At 35.7% G+C, this 22,269-nt stretch overlaps 1 protein-coding gene across 2 annotated transcripts in view; it reads left to right on the forward strand.

Moving 5' to 3' along the window:
* Positions 1–683: 683 nt before the first annotated feature.
* The window catches only part of LOC101705527 (adapter SH3BGRL), a 71,881-nt gene continuing 50,295 nt past the window's right edge, over positions 684–22,269 (forward strand). The window contains exon 1 of one of the 2 annotated variants that reach the window (XM_021247656.2): positions 684–1,025. In XM_021247656.2, coding sequence (XP_021103315.1) covers positions 876–1,025 — 150 coding nt within the window. In that variant the 5' untranslated portion in view covers positions 684–875. The remainder of the gene's footprint in view (positions 1,026–22,269) is intronic. The other variant, XM_013067104.3, reaches the window with a different exon arrangement.

Here is a 22,269-nt window from a genome sequence, read left to right on the forward strand (position 1 = left end):
CCTTTCCCTAAGCTGCAAATACCTGCTTTCTTTGTATCATCTCAACATTTCCTGCGATATATGCTCCAAACTCTTCTTAGTCAGATAAAATGCAAAGCAAAGCACATTCTTTCACATTATTTTCAAGTTTTGTTTGCAATTTTCTCCTCCATTCTTGAGTTTGCCAATCAGGCCTCCTGTAAAATGCCCGCAGAAGAAAGATTTCCTATTTTAATAGAAAGCAAAACTCAAAAAGAAAACTAATCCTTTCTTTTCCGGGTTTAGGGAACCTGAAACTTTGAACCCTGGCCCAGTATTTCATTGCACAATTACTGCAAACAGCTAACATCATAAAAATCATTACATTATAGAAGTCTTAAAATGTTCAAGGCTTTGAGAACTTGGGGTTTTTCTTAGTAGTGTCGGGATTTAACACAGAACTTGCCATTTCAAGGAAGATCTATCTTCTGATTTGCGTACATTTCTGACCAGGAAGTTACTCAAAAAATTTTGGTTTGTATAGAAAAAGTCCTTCATTGTAATCTAATTCAATTCATTGTTTGTTTTTTCTTTCTCCTCTTCCCCCTTTTCTAGAGGAAGGAATAGTCAAAAAAAATTGTTTCAACAGATCTCGCGGTGCTATTCGAGATTCTCTATTTAAAAAAGTAGAAATGATGCAAAAGAGCCTGTGCCTTCCGGGGTTTGGGGCTGGACTGCAGTCCTCTGAGCCTGTTGAAAGCAGCTAAGGGCGGAGGCGGGGCTCTGGAGAGTTTCCTTTCTTCCTTCCCCCAGCCTCCTGTTCTCTGTTGGGGGGCCCCTAGCTCATTTCCAACCTTGTTGCAGCTGCTCTGCAGCCCTTTTCAGGATCCAAACAACTGCAAGCCACTGTTCCCAGGATGGTGATCCGTGTATATATTGCATCTTCTTCTGGATCTACAGCGGTAAGGAGAGGGGAGTCTACCTTTGTTATTTTTCTTACCTACTGGTCTCTTCTGCTCCAGAACCATGAAATTGCTGCTCATCTGGGAGCCTCTCCTTCGGAAGATGTACGCATCCCCCACCCTACTCCTTTCTTCCCTTTCTTCCTTTATTGTATCGATTTTATTTTTTCAGGGAAATTTTAGCTTTGTTTGCCTTACGATGTTGGGGGCACGTTTCTCTTATGAAGGAAGCTACGAAGTTTTGGGAAATGGGAGCTGGTGCTATTGGTTCTTTAGGGTTAGATGAAAAAGTCAAATAAAATCAGACACTGGTGGGTTTCAAGAGTGAGGCATTTGGCGTATATGCTCTAAGTAATGATGCAAACGGAAGGGGTGCATTTTTGTAAAGGATGGAGGTGCACAGCTGTTACTGATGGGAGATTTCGTGGAGGCCTACCTACTGAGGCTCTGGGATTATTCTAAAAGACGAGACTCTTGTAACATTTATTTTAAGAGTACGTAGAAGAGTGTTTAACTTCAGTTTAAAGGCATGTTAAAACTACACAAAACGGGAAGGAAGTTGAGAACAATTATACTATTTTTTAAAAACTTTGTAACATTACACATGGTTTTTCCCATATATTGTTTGTCATTTTGAATTTTTCTTTCAGAAGGTTTTACTTCTAACATTTCTTAACTGGTCTCTATATACTGAGAACTAGAAAGGGAGCTAGCAAGTTGCTTTTTCTGAAGTGGCAGGCTGAGTTGCTGCTTCTTCAAAAGATAGGTCTTTCGCCTGGATCCATTTGCTAATTGTTAAGTGAGGATAACAATTTTTCAGCAATTCTGAGGAGAGGATAAACTGTGAAAGCTGAGAATATCTGCTTTAAAGGAAAATGTCTGTTCTTCACAAGTCAAGAGAAAAGCAGGAGCAGATGTGTGGGGTTGAAGATGGAAGATGTAGGAAACCCTCCCTCTACTTTTACTTTTAGAACAGCAGTGATTCTGGGTTCTTGGTTTTTTGTTTTGCTTTGTTTTGTTTTTTAATATTTACTTCTAAGAAGATTTGGAATCGAACTGAAGGTTATGTGGAATTGCAAGAACTTTGCACCTTGAGTTTTCTCTTCTCTAGTCACTGTGTGTGGGCATGTTTAGACAATTTTGAGATGGTCAAAAAATCATATCTTTGGAGCAAGTTTCAGTTGCAAAAAAACTCCTTTAAATTTCCTTTGGAACCTCACAGTATAAGTCTTTTGTCTTATTATTTTTCATATATATTCTGATATTTCAAAGTAAAATTTGAGTTGCTCAGAATCTCAATCTAATACAATAATTGTAATGTTTCAAAGACTAGCTCAATGCCTTTAGTTACACCCCTAATTAAATTGAACAAATACGGTGGTTAGCTTATCTTTGGGGGCCCTAAAATTTCAATACTGCTATTTGTTATTTGTGCTCTCTTTTACTGCCCCCTTCACTCAAAAAGAAGTCTAATCAAATAAGAACAAATGAACCTTTCTCTTTGTTAACACTTAAATTTCAAAGAGCCTTAAAAATGATTGAAACTTTTATTAATTTCTTTATTGGACTTTGTTGTTAAAAATTGCAAAAGGCAGATGTTTATGGTATTTGTGTTTAGTCTAAATTTTTTTCTCATGGGTAAAGGTTTGTCCATGGTTTCAGTTATTATAGTTAATATAAACGTGTTGTCAACATTCTATTGCTAATTATCAAGATAAATCCTTGCTTTATTGTAATTTTACAGTACTTAAAAATACTAAAACAATACAAAATAAGCACACTTTAGAGAGATCTCTTGTATAACATAAATAGGGTAGTGATTATTTACTTCAGAAAGGGACTCTTCAGTTTGCAGTTTTAAAGTTCTACTTTAAAGTTGTGGCAATATTGTTTTCAACAAATGATTTAGAAATTTGGGGAGAGATAGCTGATGGAACCAAACAATTGCACAAAGGAAGATATTTTTGTAAGTGACTAAATTTATTTGTCTAAAGAATATTTAAAATTGGGTTTTGGTTAGTGTAATATCTGACTGTTTTTGGCTCTTAATACTGAATGTCATAAAATAACCAGTATTATATGTTTTATTGGACAGAGGAAGATCTGGATCTGCGATAATTGGCAAGATAATGTCAACTTATTTGTAACCCAAGACTTCCAGTATTTCGTAACCCAAATTTAAAAGAAACCAAAAACATGTTTTCAAACTTGCATTTAAATTAGCCCCAGTACAGAGAAGTATCACTTGTAGTGAAAGCAAGTATTATATTTTGGCCTTCACAACAATGTTTTGGTAGTAGCCCTAAATAAGGATAGTCAGGAAAACTTAGAAGTGTAACTTATAGAACTTATAAGCTATCTGATTTTTTTCTTGACAATAGTCATTATTATCTCTATTTTTCAGAGAAGGAAATTAATTTTCAGAGAGATTAAACAATTTTTTTTTTGGTACCAGGGATCAAACTCGGGACCTTCTGCTTTCGAGGCAGGTGGCAGAACCACTGAGCTAAATACCCAGCCCTAAACAATGTTTTTATACACCTAGCAAGCCCCAGAGCTTGAATCCAATGTAAGCTGCTTGAATTCAAAGAACATGTGCTTAACCGCAAAGAAATGTATCTTCCCACTGATGCTTGGCAGCTAATAGGCATGAAGAGATAAATGTAAACATGAAGTAAGATGGGGAAGAAGGAGTAAGTTCTGTAGGTGAAAGTAGGTTTGTTTGGGCAGGTGCGTATAAGGGAATAGCAAAATGGGGAGCTAGTGTGAAGGAGGGATAGTATATGTAAAGGTAAATGTCAATAAGTCGAGTAAATGTTAAGTGAAATCCAGGAATATGGAGAAGACATGTATGTTTTAGAAAGCTTAAATTCATCTTTGATAGTTCACAGGTGAAAATCCAAGCTTTAGTACTATTTCTCTTGGTGGGAACCATTTAGCAAGAATGCAGCTTCAAAGCTCTCTGCCCACAGGAAGTGACCCTGTCTATTCAGAATAGTATATGCATGTCTTTGACCTGCTTTGACAAAGTAGTATATGCCACAATTTTTTTGAGATTATAATGCCTTCTAAATTTACATTTCATAGAAAAGGAATAGAATGTCCTGTGACTATATAACTTAATAAATTGCAATAGCTTTGAAAAAAATCAGCATTTACATTTGGTCAGAATTGCTTAGAGTAATGATAGATTGGAAAATTTTCACTGGCTTGGAAGTGTTTTGCTCTCATATTTCTTTCTACTGTATCAATAATGATCTCCATACAGCATCCTCTATGCATTCTATTTGTGCTTTAAAGTAGAAATTTTATGATTATGGAAAACAGATGGTTCCTGAGAATTTAATTTATGAAATGACTTCTATAAAATGATCTCTTTTATAGCTGCTAAGAGAAGATAGTTGTAGTTTGGATTGTTCACATATTAAATTAAATATACATAATTATTCTTTTTGGTGGTACTCTGTACACAAGTTACAAAAACAAGTGAATAAAATGAAAACTTTTGATTGCTAAATCATGTTACTAGTCACATTATTTTCTTCATTTAATAGCAAACCACAGTTCTTCATTATGTGGTTCTCGACTAATTATATTTTAAGTGATGGAATGTTTTGCTGCTCTGCCTCCGTATTTGTAAATTGAACTTTGATTTAATTTAGGCTTTAGTCTTTGTCATAGCTGCCAAGCTTTGTTTAAATGCTATTTAAAGCTATTCATAAACTCCTTGAAAGACCAAAATCAAAAACTATTCACTGTTTGAATGGGCATGCTTTTTGGATCCTCTAAACAGTGAAGAATGGCACCTTTCAGTGAGAAATGCAGAGACTGATCGATGTCTTCAATTTAGTGCCCAGTATTTGATGGCTGATTTCCTAAATTTCACAGCAACTTTGGCAAAGCCATTGGAGTAATTTAGCTTAATTTAAAGAGGCTTGAGAAACACAGTTATCAATGAGGGTGATTCTTGGGTATTTAAAAATATTTAAAAGTTAAATAGTTATAGGGAAGAATGTATTGTGGACATTTATGAAAATTTCATAATGTAATAGGAGAGAAGAGTATGTAGAAATGAGAAGAGTATGTGGTTTCATCTCTTCATCACAGACTGTTGATGAAGGGTAATGATCAATAAACCTTAAGGTTAACCCTCTCTGTGGATTAACTTGGGGAAAAATAAATTAAAACCCAGACATAATCAGGTTGAATGTTCAAATTCTCTGTGGCTAATTTTGAATATTTTTAAAAGTATATATTGTATAATCAACTATGTATTGTTATAGGAATAGTTTTTGCTTCAACTGAATTATCAAAGGTGAATTTTGTATTTCATTTTTTTTCTGATAAAATTAAGCACATTAAGAGAGAATCTGTTGTGACTATCTGGTGATCTGTTTCCTTTCAGTTCTACTACTTTGCTACCTACTGAGATGTCTTTTAAACCTAGAACTTAATTACTTCCTCTAGTCCAAACCAAGATTAAACAAAAATGCTTTCAGAGAGAAGGAGCAACTCATTTATGTTAGCTGCTTTCATTAATATGAGAGATAAAGGAGAAATTTTACACTTGGACAGCAAAGAATAATTTTAAACCCAGGAATTGCGTTTTAAACCCAGTGTCACACATTTGGGATATATTAGTTTGTTTGGAACTTTGTAGATTGCCCAAACAGCAGGCAAATATAAGTTTAAAAATGTGAAAAAGTCAAAGACTGTATAAATATTCAGTGCTCCTAGATTTTTTTTTGGCTACATTACGTCATCTGCATGGCTAATCATGTTTGACTGTAATAATAGTAAAGGCTAACACTTTTTTATGCATTATATACTATATATCAGGCATCGTGCTCAGTACTTTGCATAAATTATTTAATATAATTCTCACAATAACACTTTGAGGTAAGTGCTACTATTAATCTCATTTTATGTTATTGGAAGGTGGTATCACTGAGATCCAGAAGAAACAATATGTATATTGCTTAAAATTGAAAAGCTAGAAATGGCAGAGCCGGGACTAGAATTCAGAGCTGGGATTAGAAATGGCAGAGTGGGACTGACTTCAGAACCCACTCCTAAACACTGTTATTTGCACATCCTCTGTGTATAGATTTTGGATAGCTATTGTGTCAATAATACATTAACACAATTGTGGTTATAATTTGGATTTGGAATATCCCCCCAAACTCATGTATTGAAGGCCTGAGGTCATAAGGGCTCTAACTTCATCAATGGATTAACTATTGATGGATTCATAGTTTGATGGCATTACTGAAAAGTGATAGAAACTGTAGGAAGTTAGCCTATTTGGAGGAATTAGGTCACTGAGGGTATGCCCTGAAAAATATTCCCTCCCACCCCAGCCCCTACCTTTGCTCTCTCTGGTTTCTGACCTCTATGAGGTGAACACTTGTCTTATCACATCTTCCCTGCCATGATATTCTTCCTCACTACAGGTCCAGAAACAAATGATCATACAGTGAAACCTCACTAACGGTGATCCAAAATAAATATTTCTTACTTTAAATTGATTTTCTCATATATTTTGCTACAGTTATACAAAGCTAGCACAATTCCATTTAAGTTGGGATGATGCCTAACTAGGCAAATGTGTTCTCATCCATAATCTGTACTTGAGGTTGAGGTGGGGAATGAGTATAGGGAGCAAAAAGAGAGGTTAGTAGCACCATTTTTAACTTGTTGTTTAATATATAAAATAGCATAATCAAGGACACATTTTTATTAGTGCCACATCTTTTTATTTTTTGCCTTTTTAATTTTTATTGATACATGTTTAAAGTACATAATTCCACTTATAGGTATCTTCCAAGGCCACATTTTAAAATAATGCGTGTCTTTTTTATGATGGCCTGTGCTACACGTTGAACTTTTGTGACTTTGATTCTCCTCTCTGAAGAGTGTCTTTGTGAGGCTATATATCATCATGATTAAATGGGAGTTTTTCATGATTCTGTAAATCTTCTAAATTGAGAGGCTTACTACTATAATTTACTAGTTTTGTTCCTTTACATTATTCCTTTCTGGAAATGAATTCCTATCACAGAGTTTGAGTGGAGCAACCATTTCTTCTTGGAGGATTTCCAAAAATTAGTCAAGGCAATTAGCTAGAGCACACTTAAGGGTAAGGTTTATGTTATCAGCTGTTGCCTATGTGATTTGAGTAGGTCACTAAACTTTCCTTGACTCTCACAAACTGAATATAGATGGCATAAAGTGAAGGTTATCATAGAAGGAAGCTTCTACAGATGTTATAGCACATTCATTAATGAAAATTATGGAGTCTAATCTAGCACTTTTAGAAACTTAAACATAATTTGGTTTTGCACATCAGCTAAATATTTTGAATTTCACAGAAAGGGGCAGTAGTTGGAGTGAAGCTTTTCCAGTGAATTTCTACTTTAAAAATAAGAATAAAAGTGTTAAATTTAAATTTTCTAAGCAATGTTGGGGGAACACCCGGAGTTGATGGTAATGATATAGAGTTTACCAAATGATAAGACACACACCTGGTGAGTTTTAAAGGCAGTAAGTAGGAAGTTTGGCAACACCCAGAACAAGGCAAAACCTTTACCAAATTCATGTAATATATTTTTTTGAAGAAGATATTGAAAGGCAACTATAAAACCATGAGGAAACTGAGAAAATATTTATTTCTTATCTAGTCAGATTAGGATTTATGATTTGATTTTGTAGTTGAGCTTGAATGAGTATTATTGAATGTTATTGGGTGTATTGAGTGTTACTGAATGAGTATATTGTTGTATGCACTTAGGTATTGAGTGGTTATGAATAGGCTTTGTATAGGGAGCTTAAGAGAAGAGTGTGTATCTCATAGTATTTAATTTGACTCTACCAAAATGTTGAACTTGAAAACTAAATTATATATCTTAGGGGATCCTTGCAGTTTTCAAATGTGAGGAACTCTTTGGGAGATGTCTTGCCAGCCACACAACATGTATGAACTTTTTTTTTTTTGGTACGGGAGATCGAACTTGGGTCCTTGTGCTTGCAAGGCAGGCAGTGGAGCCACTGAGCTAAATTCCCTGCCCATCATGTATGAACTTTTAAAAGTCATTAACTCCAAGGCCGGGGATTTAGCTCAGTGGTGCCACCACCTGCCTTGCAAGAGCAAGGTCTTGAGTTCTATGCCTGGTACCAAAAAAAAAATTTAAAAATAAAATGAAAGTCATTAACTCCAGATTTCATGAAAACCCAACACTTCTACCACAATCTTATCTAAGTAATTTAGTCTAGTTTTCCAAGTGGATTTATTATAAATCAATACCTAATTATTTTTGAAAACCTCTCATTTACAGAGATGAATTTGATTATTTTCTTTGCATAATGTTTTTGGGTAAGGAAGTTTTAGAATTGTGTTGTGAATGGAATGCAAAAAAACCCCAAAGGAACAATACATAAACATATTACTTACTATATATAGAAAATCTAGGAAGGAACTATTGGCACAAAGATGGGATACAATATTGTGCAACAGCTCATGTTAAGAGAAGCAGTTCTGGGGAAGAAAAGAACAAAATCTGATTCACTGAACTATCAAATCATGTATTGCTCTGAAAACAATTACAAGAAAAGGTATTTATATTATCTGCCAATAACTAAGTAACTGACAGAATTCTAACACCTACACTTGCAAAAAGGACTACCTACCATTTGATGTGAGAGATTGGATCCAGCTGCCTCAGCCTTCTGAGTGCTGAGATTATAGGTGTGTGCTGTAAGACCGAGGGCCTTACCCAAACGCTCCGAGGAGCTGACTATAGTGAAGCACACCCAGGGATCCCAGCGGTGCCTCCAGAATGTAAGGCCAAGGGCCTTACCAAATGCTCCAAGGAGCTGAAGTGGAGCACACCCAGGAATCCCAGCGGTGCCTTCAGAATGTAAGACCAAGGCCTTACCAAATGCTCCAAGGAGCTGGCTACAGCGAGGACCACCTGGGAAGGAACACACCAGCTATGTTGGGAAAATAGACCTTTATTAGTCTGGCCAGACGGCACTCCCGAAGCAAAATAGCTCAGAGAGGCACCTGGCTCAGAGTCCGAGGTTGTTTTATAGGGGGTTAAGGGGGGGTTAACATGTGGATTCACAGAAAAAAAGAACAAAAGTTAGTGGCTCACTGTCACATGCTGATGGTCAGCAGACGTCCTGACTAACAGTTATGACCACCCTGTTTACAGATTGTCCTATAGATACTGGGCCCCGGGACATTTGGATTTAGGGCAAACAGATGGCTGAGCAATCTCACCCTATTACTGATTGTCCATTGTCCCGAGGCAAACACACTCCAACCATCAAATTTACAACAGAACCTAGGGGAGTAATTAACTTTTGAATCACACAGTCCCAAAGTGCCACCACACCCGGCTTAATATGTTTTTAAAAATTAAAAATAGCATGGTATAAAGCTCACTGTGGTAGAGAGTGCCTGTAATTCTAGCACTCTGAGAGGCTGAGGCAGGAGGATTCCAAGGTTGAACCCAGCCCAGACAACTTAGTGACTTAGCGAGATCTTTCTAAAAAATAAATTAATTCATAAATTAATTGATTAAATTTTTAAAAAGGGCTTGGGAACTTGGGTATGTAGCTCAGTATGAAGGCCCTGGGTTCATTCCTCTCTGAGTTTGTTTCTACCACCAAACAAACAAACAAACAAACACATGATAAAAAGGCAGATGTCATGTTGTATATAATAATATTATAGTACTAAACTTTTTTTTCTAAACATTTGCTCAACATTTAGAGATCACCTTTAACACAGTACATGGTTCATGTCATAGAAGGAAGATTTTTGATCTAACAGAACAGCCTGAAAATTTTGAGACAAATTAATGTTTTTCCAGTTTGTTTCCTAGCTTTCCTCCTCAATTATTGATGAGTCTATCAAAAGTTAAAGATACTTTGTAGAGCTCTACTTTAGAACTATTTCAAACTTCAACAGAGTGATAATAATTTATCTAGCTCTTCTACTTCTTACTACCAAGAAAGTATACACTTACAATGCAGCATGTTTCTTAATAAATATTTGTTGCATAAATAGATGGTCTGTTTAAATTCAAGTACAGTCAGGTCATCTAAGTGGAGATTTGCAGTTGTTAGTTGGAAATATGTGACTAGAGTTTAGGAGCAATTGTGGCTTGAAAGTGGTGAATGTGAAAGTCATTCACACAGAAGTATTTGAAACTATGGGAAAGATAGCTCACTGAGAGGGAGGAATTACAGAATGAGAGGGGAAGAAGGTTGAAGGCAAGGAGTGTTCTTATAGTTTAGACCTAAAATGTCCCCTCAAAATTTCACCTTTGGAGGTGAAAGGGGGTTGGATGGGGCTTGTTCCTGGGTACATGACCTTCTTGGGTATATTCTTGACAATGGCTCCTCCCTTTTCTCACTGCTTCCGAGCTACCATGGGCTGAGCACCTTTTCCTCCACTATGCCCCTCGGCCTTGCTCTTTCTGCCTAGGAGCCAGCCAACCATGGACTAAAATCATGAACCAAAATAAACCTCTCCTCCTTCAAGTTGTGAGTGTTACATATTTTGCCCAAGTGTTGAGCCAAGTAACTGAGACAACGGTACTTTGGTGAAAGTTCACATTTAGGAGGATTGAAAGGAGCAGAAGCAGAAGGAAATAGGAAGATTCATTATGAAAGATCAAGGTATTGTCGTTTAATGAAAATCAAAGTAAGGAAGAGTTTTCAAGGAAGATGATCATCGTTTCCTAGTGCTATACAGGAATTGTGAAAATTGGTAAATATCACTGAATTCAAAATAAGGAAATTATTAATGACCTTAGTCCTTAATAATGGTTTCAGTGGAATGGTGGAGACAATAATGTAGTTAAAAGGGTTATACAAGGGCATAATGACGAAGAGATGAGTATGTAGACTGATTTCTGAGTAGTTTAATGAAAAGATAGGAGATGGAAAATAGTAAAATGAATTAAAATGATATTATTTCAGAGCAATTTAAAGTGAACAAAACTGGGCTGGGGTATAGTTCAGTAGTACAGCACTTACTTAGCACATGTGAGACCATGGATTTAGTCCCTAGCACTGAAAAAAATTAAAAAGAACAAAACTAAGTGAACTAGAATTTTACTTTGAAAAATCTTTTCTGTTTACCTAGCCAGAACTATCAGATCATTGTTGATTTTTATTTTCCATAGAATCAACTTTAATTTAATGACTAGTGGCTGAAATATTTCAGGAATTATGACAGAGAGATGAATGTTTGTGATAGAAAACAATGAGATGAAATAAACATCTTTATATTAGTCTACTTGAGAGTGTCCAGTAAGTAATTTTTTATCAAGAGAAATCCCAAGTATTGTCAGAAAGCTTGGTCTTTTACATATAAAAGGAGATTGCTATTTAACATATAGTTAAAGATACAACGTAAAGTCTGCGTTGATCTTGCAGGAAAAATGGGTTTATTTTTAGCGGCACATTTAATGTATTCTTGTAAAAGAATAAATAGGAAAGTCACAGTTCTTCTAGAAAGTATGAACAGCTAGATAATTTCTAGTCCACCTACCTGAAAAACTTCATTAAGAAACAATTTGACTCTAGAAAGTATTGTTTTCTACACTATAGTTTCTTACTGTGAAATGGGTGTTTTTAGTCATTGGAAAGTATAACCGATACAACTTTGTTTTATTTTTTTTTCAATGCAGTCTTTTAGTCCTCTTTCCTCTTAATGCCAATCAAGCTTCCAGAAGGCTGGGAGAAGCATAAGGTTGGGAGATCAGTAGACAGATAACACCCCTTAAGATTTCTGGGATGTCTTGAGATTTTATTAATGCAATTTAAGAAGGAAGGCAAAGAAGGAAAAATGGAATTAAATTAGAAATGTAGGACTTCATGTAAATAAAATTATTAAATTAGACAAAGAGTTTGCAGAGCTCTAATTCAATACTTCTACACTGAACTATCATGTTAGCTTATACACACAGATACAGCACCATATAAACAATTGACAGAAATACTTAAGTGAAGAACATTGTACAGAGTAGATAAATTGAGTAGATTGTGTAGCCCAGTGTATTAATCACCTTTCTGTTGCTGGGACAAAGTACCTGATGTTCACAATTTAAAGGAATAAAGTTTATTTTGCTTATGGTTTCAGAGGTTTCCGTCTATGATCATCTGGCTCCAGGGTAGAAATGGCATGATGGAAGAAAGTTATTTACCTCATAGCTGCCAGGAAGCAGACAAAAAGTAAGGAAAGAGGAAGGTGCTGGGAACAGGATATACCCTTCAAAAGCATGCTCTCAGTGACCCATCTTCTCCAACCAGGCCCCACCTCCTAACAGTATATTCAGTAACCTCATAGTTGAATCATTCCCTTAGGCCTCATCTCAAATATTGCTGTTTTGGGGATCAAGCCCTCAATCTGTGAGGGTTTGGAGTGTTCATGTTTAAACTATAACAACCAGGTCCTGCTGATAATACTAGATCTGTGATTTATACTGTGCATTCTTTTCCTTTGACTCCAAGTTTACTTATTCTTTCAGACAATATTAGTTACTAGCTACTGGACTAGATTTGGGACTAGGGCAAGAAAGGACCAGGAATAAAGATTCTTCAGCCTCTTGCCTGAGCTGGAATGAAAGAAGTATGAGGGTATCAGTTTTGGGGACTAAGTTACGTGGTCTGTGAATAAAAAGATGTATATGAGGGGTTCAAAGATAGAGATACTTTTTGGGACTACTCTGCCTGCATGTTGGTAAACTGTCTCATAGGAGTCAGCATTCTCCTCTCTTCCAGCATATATCCAAATGTATTTTGCCTACTTTTTCCAGTCATCCTAATAATGATCTCCTTCAATAACTATTCTGAAAACTGTTATATTTTATTATTATTATTTCAATTAACTTTTACCCTGTTGTTTTCCTGCCCTTTCCCTAGAGGAGGTGTGTGGGAAATATGTGCTAAGCACATTTTACACTTTATACTTGAACATTTTGCAAAGGCATGATTATTATACAGTTTTCATTACTGCCTACTTTCATTAGTTACCTTGGCATTTAAAAAAAAAGCACACTAAGCACTTTGTTATCTGAAAAATGCGTTTTAGACTTATAGATAATCCCTTCACCTTGGGACCAGCCTGGCCTTGATCTTTTGTGTAAACAGTTGTTACCACAGTGTTGGTTACTAAGGTATTGGTGAGTCCCAAGGGTCTAGGCTTTTGTGTGTTATGATCAAAGATTTGGATGAATCACATGGATAAATAAGAACAAAGAAAGCCAAGTTTATTGAGGGATAGTATGCTCAAAGAGAAGTGGGTTTACACTAGAAGGGAATTGACAGGAGCTTGGAGCATATGGGTGGAGGTGTCTTTTATTTCCAGTCAAGTCTAAGTACTTCCTAGAGGGCTGACCTGGGCATATTTAGTAGCTCCCACTGAGTCATGTCTTTTGTATTAACTGTCTATGCTTTTATCTTAATTTATTTTGTTATAATTGTATCCATGAGATGTAGCCTATATGGATGAGTAGATAATGAGTTTCAAAGATTATCTTTGGACACTTTGAGGTGTTTTGTGTCTTTGCATGAGTTATAGAGTTTTTTTCAAGAACTGATTTATGGACTGTTCCTTTGACTGTGGCTATTGTTTTGGACCTAGGCACGTCCCTGGGGAGGACCAGAACCTTAAAAATTGATGGTCCTTAGCCTGTGATAATAGGAAGGCATGTTCTTACCAATGGTAACTATTATTTTACAATTATACTTTACAAAAATCTGATGTGTATTCATTAACTCTTTTATTTATAATACTCCAGCCATCTTATGTTTGTCTCCCTTTTTTATTCTCCTGGCTCTTTCCTTCTCTATTCCAAGGGTTATAGCATTCCCACAGTTTTATTTAAAGTTTGATTCATCATTCTACAGCTCAGTGTACTTTATTTAGTTTGCATTTATTTCATGCTAAAATTTCACTGCTAAAATTAAGTTTAATAAGAATTACCTCTTCACCCAAATTTTTCAGCGTGCAGCTATTCAGTATGTTTGCCTTTGGCTAACTATGGCAAAAAGTATTGTTAGGGCTAAGTCCCCAACAGCGATAATCACCCGAGTCACAACATGATGTAAAGTCCGCAGAGAACTTTATTTCCAGCCGGGACCAAATGCCCTGCAAGGAGACTGGCCCCGGACTAAACTTTTGGTCAGTTTTTATAAAGAAAACCCTTTTCTTCTCCCCCCCCCCCCCCCAGCCATGCAGTAAGCGTACCTACAGAAGTGAGAAAGAATGCGTGGTTAGCACCTCTGGGTTACCAGATACATAATGTAAAACCAGCCCTTATAAAATGGAAACACACATCCCGTTATTTACGACAGGTGGGTTCCATATGTACTCTTGTAGTTGTTTGTCTAAACCCTTAAGCATCAATCAAAAGCAGGAGTATAGGCATGAGATAAAAACATCTGGTGTGTTGAGACCTCACACAGGAGTACAAATGTGAGATAAGACCCCCCCCCCCCCCCCCGCCCCTTCAGAGTTCACACAGAGGACAGTTTCCCATCAGGACTGGGGCAGTTCAGACAGACTGGAGGCTCTTAAGCTAATTTAGGTCTCTCAGGATGAGTGCTTGAATAACTGATATTTCTTCTTAGGTCTCCACCAAATAAATAAAGATAATTTTAAATCCTTCTTCCTTCCTCAATACCCTTATATATTTTTCTAACTCATTTCAACACAAATATTTGAACTCTGATAAGAATGATTTTCATGGGCCAGGGATTTAGTTCAGTGGTTCCAGCGCCTACCTCGCAAGCACAAGGTCCTGAGTTCAATCCCCAGTACCAAAAAAAAAAAAAAAAAAAAAGGAACGATTTTCATATTACTGACAGTTAATAAGCATCAAAATCCAGTTGGGTCTAGTTGGTGGCTAAATTTTCTCATGCTGTTAAAGTTGTTCTTTTTAACATAGCATTACAGCTTTCAAATTTTTATAATGTTACTTTAGGTGGACCAGAAAAATGATACATACGTGGAAAGGTCATAGATTAAAATTTGTTTTTGTTTTCAGTGTCACTTGTTACTAAGAAACCTTGCTCATAGCCCTTTAAAGTCCTGTCTCCATTGTGTAGAAATTGGTTTTCATTGTCTTCCACTTTTATCAGCATCAATCATACTGAAAGTAAAACATGAAAAACATCTAACTTGAAGAGATTGTGGGAGATCATCTATGCCACCCACTTAAGGACTGCCTCTAAGCTGTCCCAGAAAGATTCTAATCAATTTTCTACTAGTAAACTCTCCAAAAAAGGAAATACACATCTTTGCTTGGTAATATGCTGCGGTACTATTTTTTATTCCTTGTTGTCTAAAAGCTGGCACTGAAACTGTGGCAATCTGGGTGACCAATGAAGAATATTACTTCTTTTGTTCAGTGCAGAGGGAGATAAGATTCTTGAAACTGGAAACAAAGGAAATAAAGCAGTAGATACAGTTGTTAGGTCAGCATATATGTAATTCCTGAGTACCCACTGATAAAATATTCAATTTTGTAGGGAACAAGGCCTTTCCCTAAAAGAGCTTATAATCTATCTTGTTTTAGAAAATTTAAAGTAAGTCTAATGATTTTTATCTCTTCTTTCTTTTTTGTCTTACCAGGAAGTGCTCTAGGTATTATTTCTCATGTCTGTGTCAGTACACTGTGAGAACATCCCAAAAGAGAATATTTATTCATGCTGATTATTTCATAACACTTGCAATTTTTTGAACTTAAGAAAATTTCAAAATCAATATTTTAGATATATTTTTAAATTAGTAATTCTCCAAAGTTTCAGTAGTGAGCATAGTTCATTCATGATTTGAGATGGTGTAATTAGTGAAGAAAGTCACATGACTTGGCTAATCTAAGACCCATCACAATACTTTTATTTTTATTTTATTTTTTTATCACAATACTTTTAAAAAGTCAATTTTTAGAAAAAAATTATGATATAATTTTGAATTAAGCTATTTGCTATTGTAGCAAAAACATAGTTGTTATAGAACCCTAAACTGAAAGCTAGGACTTTTTAATGTTTTTTAATGATAATTTGTTAGGGATCCTTCCTGTTATCAGTGTTCTAATCAAACAGAATGCGCTGGATTGGGAGTAAAGGACTTTAGGGAAGTAGTTTAACCTCCATGCTACTCATTTCCCATGTAAAATAGAAGACAAGACCTAATCTCACCTTCTCAGTAATGTTAGGTTTTAAAAATATGATTAATAGCAATGAATTTGAGCTCTTTTAAAAGAAAGGATTTTTTTCCTTAGAATGTCAGAATAATTTGTTAACACTTAACTTGTTTTTCATTAACAGTCCAAGATAATTTGTTACAACTGTTAACATAAAATAGAATGGCCTTCCTATTTTTCCGTATAAATTAGAATTTCTTTTTGTTTTTAGTAGTTCTAGATGAAGTTTTGAGAGAATTTTGACACCTTTCCTTTGCTTGAAAATCCTAATGTTGACCAGAAGAGTGTCTGTTTTTCTTTTTCCGTTGAAAATGAACTCTTCTCCTCAAGGGAAATATTGTAGACTCTTAAGTTCATTTCTTTGTCTGTCTCTGTTTCTCTGTCTCTGCCTTCTCTCTCCTTCCCCGTTACCTTCCCCTCTCTCACTTTGGTTCTTTTCCATGCCTTTATGAGAATGCACAGTGATTTCCAATAAGTTGAATTTAACATTTAATAATGGTTTGTTTATCAAAGAAGTTATATTGTAAGCAAGGAAAAGATACTAAGGTTATATAAGATCTGCAACTCAAAAAATAGACTGCTATGCTGCTTGTAGAATTTACATTTCCAAAAAAATGTTGGGACATAAATATTTTTTTTTCTGAAATTATTTTATTGGTACATTTTAGGTATACAACACATTTACATTTCTCATTGGGAACTTGTACCATTACATGATGCATCTTGGATCTTATTTTTTCCCCATTCCTAGCCCTCCCTTCACCCCCTCCACCCTTCCCTATTTACAAAGACTTTATTTCCATTTTTTCCATTTCTCATCATTTTTCCTTTCCCTTCTTTCCTTTCCCCTGCCCCTCCCACTACCCCTACCCATTTGGACCTTTTCTTCCTATTTTACATTATCAATTATTCATTCTAATCATTGGTACATTTCAGGTATACAATATAATGACATTCATCATTGGAAATTTGTACCTTTACATAATCTCTCTTTGTTCTTATTTTTCACCCTTGCCCAGCCCTCCCTTCAACCCCTCCATTTCTCCCTATTTACAAAGATTTTGTTCCTATTTTTCCATTTTCTCATATTGATTCCATTTTCTTTCCTTTCCCCTAAGCCCTCCCACTTCCTTCCCCTTTGCCCCCTTTCTTCCTGTTTCACATTACCTATTATACATTTTAGTCCTTATTTACACTTTTAGTTTCTCACACCAGAGAAACTATTCAGTATTTATACATGTGTTTCCTATTTATTTCACTTAAGAGTATCACCTCAATGTGTATCCACTTAGCTATGAATGTCTCTAATTTCTCATTTTTTATGGCTGAGTAGTACTCCATTTTATAAAAAAAAACACATTTTCTTGATCCAGTCTCCAGTTGATGGGCATTTGGTGTGCATCCAAGTTTTAGTTATCACAAACTGTGTTGCTATGAACATGGGTGCACATATAATGCTGTGGTATGATTCTTTTAATTCTTTGGGGAAGATCCCCAGCAGTAGACTAGCTGGGTCAAATGGGACTTCCAGTCCTAGTTCTTTGAGGTACTCCATACTGATTTCCACAGTGGTTGCACCAGTCTACACTCCCACCAGCAGTGGCGAAGGGTTCCTCTTTCCCCACAGCCCCGCCAGCATTTGTTGTTGGTTGATTTCACGATAGCAGCCATTCTTTCTGGAGTGAGGTGGAATCTCAGCGTTGTTTTCATTTGCATCTCTCGAATGACCAGTGATGTTGAACATTTTTTCATACATTCATTTGCTATTTCTACTTCTTTGTCTGAGAAATGTCTGTTCATTTCAGATGCCCATTTTTGGATTGGGTCTTTAAATTTGGGAGGTCTGATCTTTTTAAGTTCTTTATAGATTCAAGATAGTAGACCTTTGTCTGAGGAAAAGGAGGTGAAGATTTTTTCCCACATTGTGGATTGTCTCTTCACACTGCTGGTGGTTTCTCTTGCTGTGCAGAAGCTTTTTAATAAGAAGAGATCCCACTTATTGTTTGTGCTAGTTCACGGGCAACTGAGGTTTTGTTCATAAAATCTTTTCCTACACTGATATCTTCAAGAGTTCTACCTAACCTCTGTTCCAACTGGTTCAGAGTTTCTATTTTAATATTTAGATCTTTAATCCATTTTGATTTTAGTTTAGTGCAGTGACATAAATATTTTTGTATATTGTTCTCTGGAAAGAGGATCCTGTATTATTGAAAATGATTACACTTTTTACTGTTAATCTTTCTCTTTTTTGGATGATTTTCTGTCCATCTTCATGAGTATATATGAATTCCTTCTTATTCCTGAGGTAGATTGAATAGTAGCTTCCAGAGATATCCAGGTCCTAATCTGTGGAAATTGTGAATGTACTTTATATGGCAAAAGAGACTTTGTAGGTGTGCTTAAAGAATTTAAGAAGGGGTAAAGTTCCTGGATTATCTGGGTGGACCCAAAATATAAAAAATAATCTTTGTTGAAGAGAGGGAGATTTATTGAAAAAAGGGAATTAGTTGATATTATGAAGGAAATAAGATGGAATGATATCAGTAAGGAGTCACGAGCCAAGAAATGTAGGTGGTCCCTAGAAAAAGCAAGGAAAATAAAATCTCTGCTAGAACTTTCAGAAGGAACTAGTTGTGCCACCATCTTGATTTTAGCCCTTACAGACTAATTTCAAACTCTGATCTCCAGAACTGTAAAGAAATAACTCTGTGTTGTTTTCAGCCACTAGGTTTACAGTAATTTGCTGTTGTGGCTATAGGGACAAAAATGGAATTCTCAGCTCTGCCATTGGTAATTCATGTATTCTTGGGCAATTCTCTTATTTCTATCATTAGCTTTATTCCTGTCAGTTAAGGTTGGGTTTAACATTGCCTACATTACAGATCTCAAGCCTGAGGTGAAGAAATTTGTGAAGGTGCATCTGAAATACTTTGGGCTTTTGAAAAGAATGTTATCATTATGAAAAATAGAATGCCAAAAAGTAAACAATCCAGGTTGTTAGTCTCCTCATCAGTTAGAAACATGGTGGATATTTTCCAGTTACTTCATGGATTTAGAACTGCTACATTTTACTTTGATCTGAAGGATATCACCAGAGCTAAACCAATAAGTATCCTATTTTAGAGTTCTATTTTATTTTTCTACTTAAAAACAACAAAAATGTTCTCTTTGGTGTATCTCCCACTTCATATGCCCTTACTGTGCTGGGTCTTTTTCAGAACAGAGGATTTGTCTTGTTCTTGCAAAAAACCCTTGAGGTTTGATCTGTAGGAAGAATGCATAAAAAATTCTGAACAAAGTATCAGATGGGGCTTTTAACATTTTCCTATACTAAAGGAAATAATGTGTCTTATGATTTTACTTTTGCTTTAGACTGATTTTTTTTTTTTTGTATCTTGGTAAGTCTGTAAAAGACAATGATTTTAATTACTTTTCAAGCTTTAAAAATACTAACTTGTTACTTGCGAATATTTTTAACTCATAGGCTTTCATTTGTTTTTGTTATTTTTCAGTTGTTATAAGCTGGATATACTCTGTTATTGGGGATCGAAACCAATGCCTTCTCACTGACCTCCATCTGCAACTCCTTTCTTATAATTTATTCTGAGACAGGGTCTTGGTGGGTCACTGCATTACCTAGGCAGGGCTCAAACTTGCAATCCTCTGACCTTAGCCGCCCAGTGTGCTAGGATTACATGTATATGTTTCCACACCTCTCTGGATATGCTGTTTAACAGCCTTAGCTAAAAGTGGAATATGTACATTGAATGGTGGACTAATGCCTAGAGTATTATTTTATGTAATACTTCATTTCTTTCCTGTATTTCTGCAACTACTAGCAAATTTACAGAAGTTATTATAAAATAAATTGTGACCATGTTGCTTCTTACTCTCATATATTCCAGCAACCAGACAACGTTAGATAACCAGGATTCTAGAAAATTCAAGCATAATGGCTACACATGAGTATATAGAGGGATTTCCTTGTGGTGGTTGATGTTAATTGTTTCCGTTGAATAGTCTATTTGAAGTCATAATATATTATTAATCTACATTACCTTGTTTCTGTGTTTTGGTTGTATAATCTAAGTTACATTTCTCAAAATAATGACATGAAGAGCACCTTGCCACAATGCCTTTTGACTATACTACATGAGCACTTGCTTACAAGTTATATATAGAAACTAGAAGACATACTATTAGTTATTACTGAAGTTGGAGAATCTTGAGTGTCATGGATAGAATTTGCAGTCTTCTTTTGAAAAAAAAAACAGTCAACCTGGTAATCCTTTTTAGGGGAAGTCTCTGGTTTGTATTAATCTCTATTGCCTAGAATTCATTTCCAAAAGCTATGGAGAAGGTGTCAGTGATGTGATGGCAAGAATTTACTAATAATTAGGGAGACTGTAGTAATGTGGTATAGTGGAAAGAACACTGGACTGTAAGTAGAAAGTTAAGCAGTTAAGTTTCAGTTACATAATTCATAGCTGTGCTATAGGTCTCCTAGTTTCTGCTAATTCATAGTTTTTTCATTAAGTATGCATTCTAATGGAAAATACAGACACTAAAGAAGTAAATCCATAAATAAATATGTAATTTTAACTTGTGATAAATGTGTGCTACAAAGGATGAGGACAAGGTTCAATGTGAGAGTATAAAAGAGACTTACTTTAGATAGTTTTATCCAGGAAGGTCCCACTATAGAGGTGATATTTAAGCCTAGTCCTGAGGGAAAGAAAAAAGAACCAGGTAAGCAGTATGCAAACAAAAGGACATGTGGATAGAGGAGTAGCAACTACAAAGAACTATGGGAGGAAATGAAGTTGGTATATTTGAGGAATACAGGTATGGCTAGAGCTGATAGAAAAATAGGCAATAAAACTGGAGTTAAAGTCACACGAGAGATCAATAGAGCCTTGAAAACATGACGATAAATTTCACAAATTCTAAAATCCACTACAATTTTAAAGCAGTGATAGTATAATTTTCACTGCTGTCATCAGTATAATATCCGTGTATTCTTTCATCTTTGTGATTTGTAGCCCCAACTGTTGAGACATGAAGATAAACCCCTGTTTTCCTGTATGTGTATTTTGACTCTTGAGTCAAACTGAGGGAAAACTGAGTTTCCCTCACATATAAGATCAAAAGTATACTAGATTTCTTCTGTACTTACTCTCTCCCAGAGGAGGTTATCCACACTTTAGGACTCTTAATTAAGTCATTGAGTCTCAGTGCTCATTACAACAATATGCTGATTTAAGTAAGGCAAATATGTGTGCTAGTTGGTTGTCTGTGGCTCTTAAGGAAGAAATGTTGGAAAAACCAGGTTGAAGTGTCATTGGAAAATTTCACGTAGAAATAGCCCCTCTCTCCCTCTCTCTCTCTGTCTGTCTGTCTCTCTCTCTCTCCCTCCCTCCCTCCTTCTCTCCCTCAGTGTTTTCACTCTCCCTTTTTGTTGCAAGAGAAATCTTTTTTTGTCTTTAGAAAACATATGCATGCAATGGATTAGCTTACTTTTTCGGAGGTCCAGCTCTACATTTCAGTGAACACTTCTTGTATTGTGAATTATGACCCAGTCTTTCCTTATCTTTAGGCATGCAAGGTTAAATCTTAAATATATTTGTAAACCAGGATACAACTTTGCCCTATATGACTCATCTCTCGCTTCATTTTCATTCTTTTCTATCAAACCATGTCTTTAAAATTGTGGGGTTTTTTCATAATACATTTTTGCTTTAATGTTTAGCATAAAAATATTTTTGCTATGGTGTGAATATTTGTCCTCTCCAGAACTCATGTTGAAATATAATTGCCATTGTGACACTATTAAGAGGTAGGACTTTTAAGAGGCCTTGAAGGCTCTGCCCTTGTGAAAGGATTAATACCATCATTGCTACAGTAGTGGTTTCATTACTGTAGAAGTGAGTTCCTCATAAAAGATTGTTTGCCTGTCTTTCTGTCTCTCTCCTTTCTTCCATTCAGTAATTCCTGCCATGTGATATGCTGAAACAGCAAGAAGGCCCTCACCAGATGCCAGCACCTTGATCTTGTACTTCTTATCCTCCAGAACTGTGGGAAAGTAAATTTCTATTCCTCATTAACTATCCAGTTTGTGGCATTCT

The sequence above is a fragment of the Heterocephalus glaber genome, unplaced genomic scaffold, assembly GCF_053883595.1.
Source record: "Heterocephalus glaber isolate CG9 unplaced genomic scaffold, H.glaber_assembly_v1.0 deba00001613, whole genome shotgun sequence".
NCBI classification, from domain to species: Eukaryota; Metazoa; Chordata; class Mammalia; order Rodentia; family Bathyergidae; genus Heterocephalus; species Heterocephalus glaber.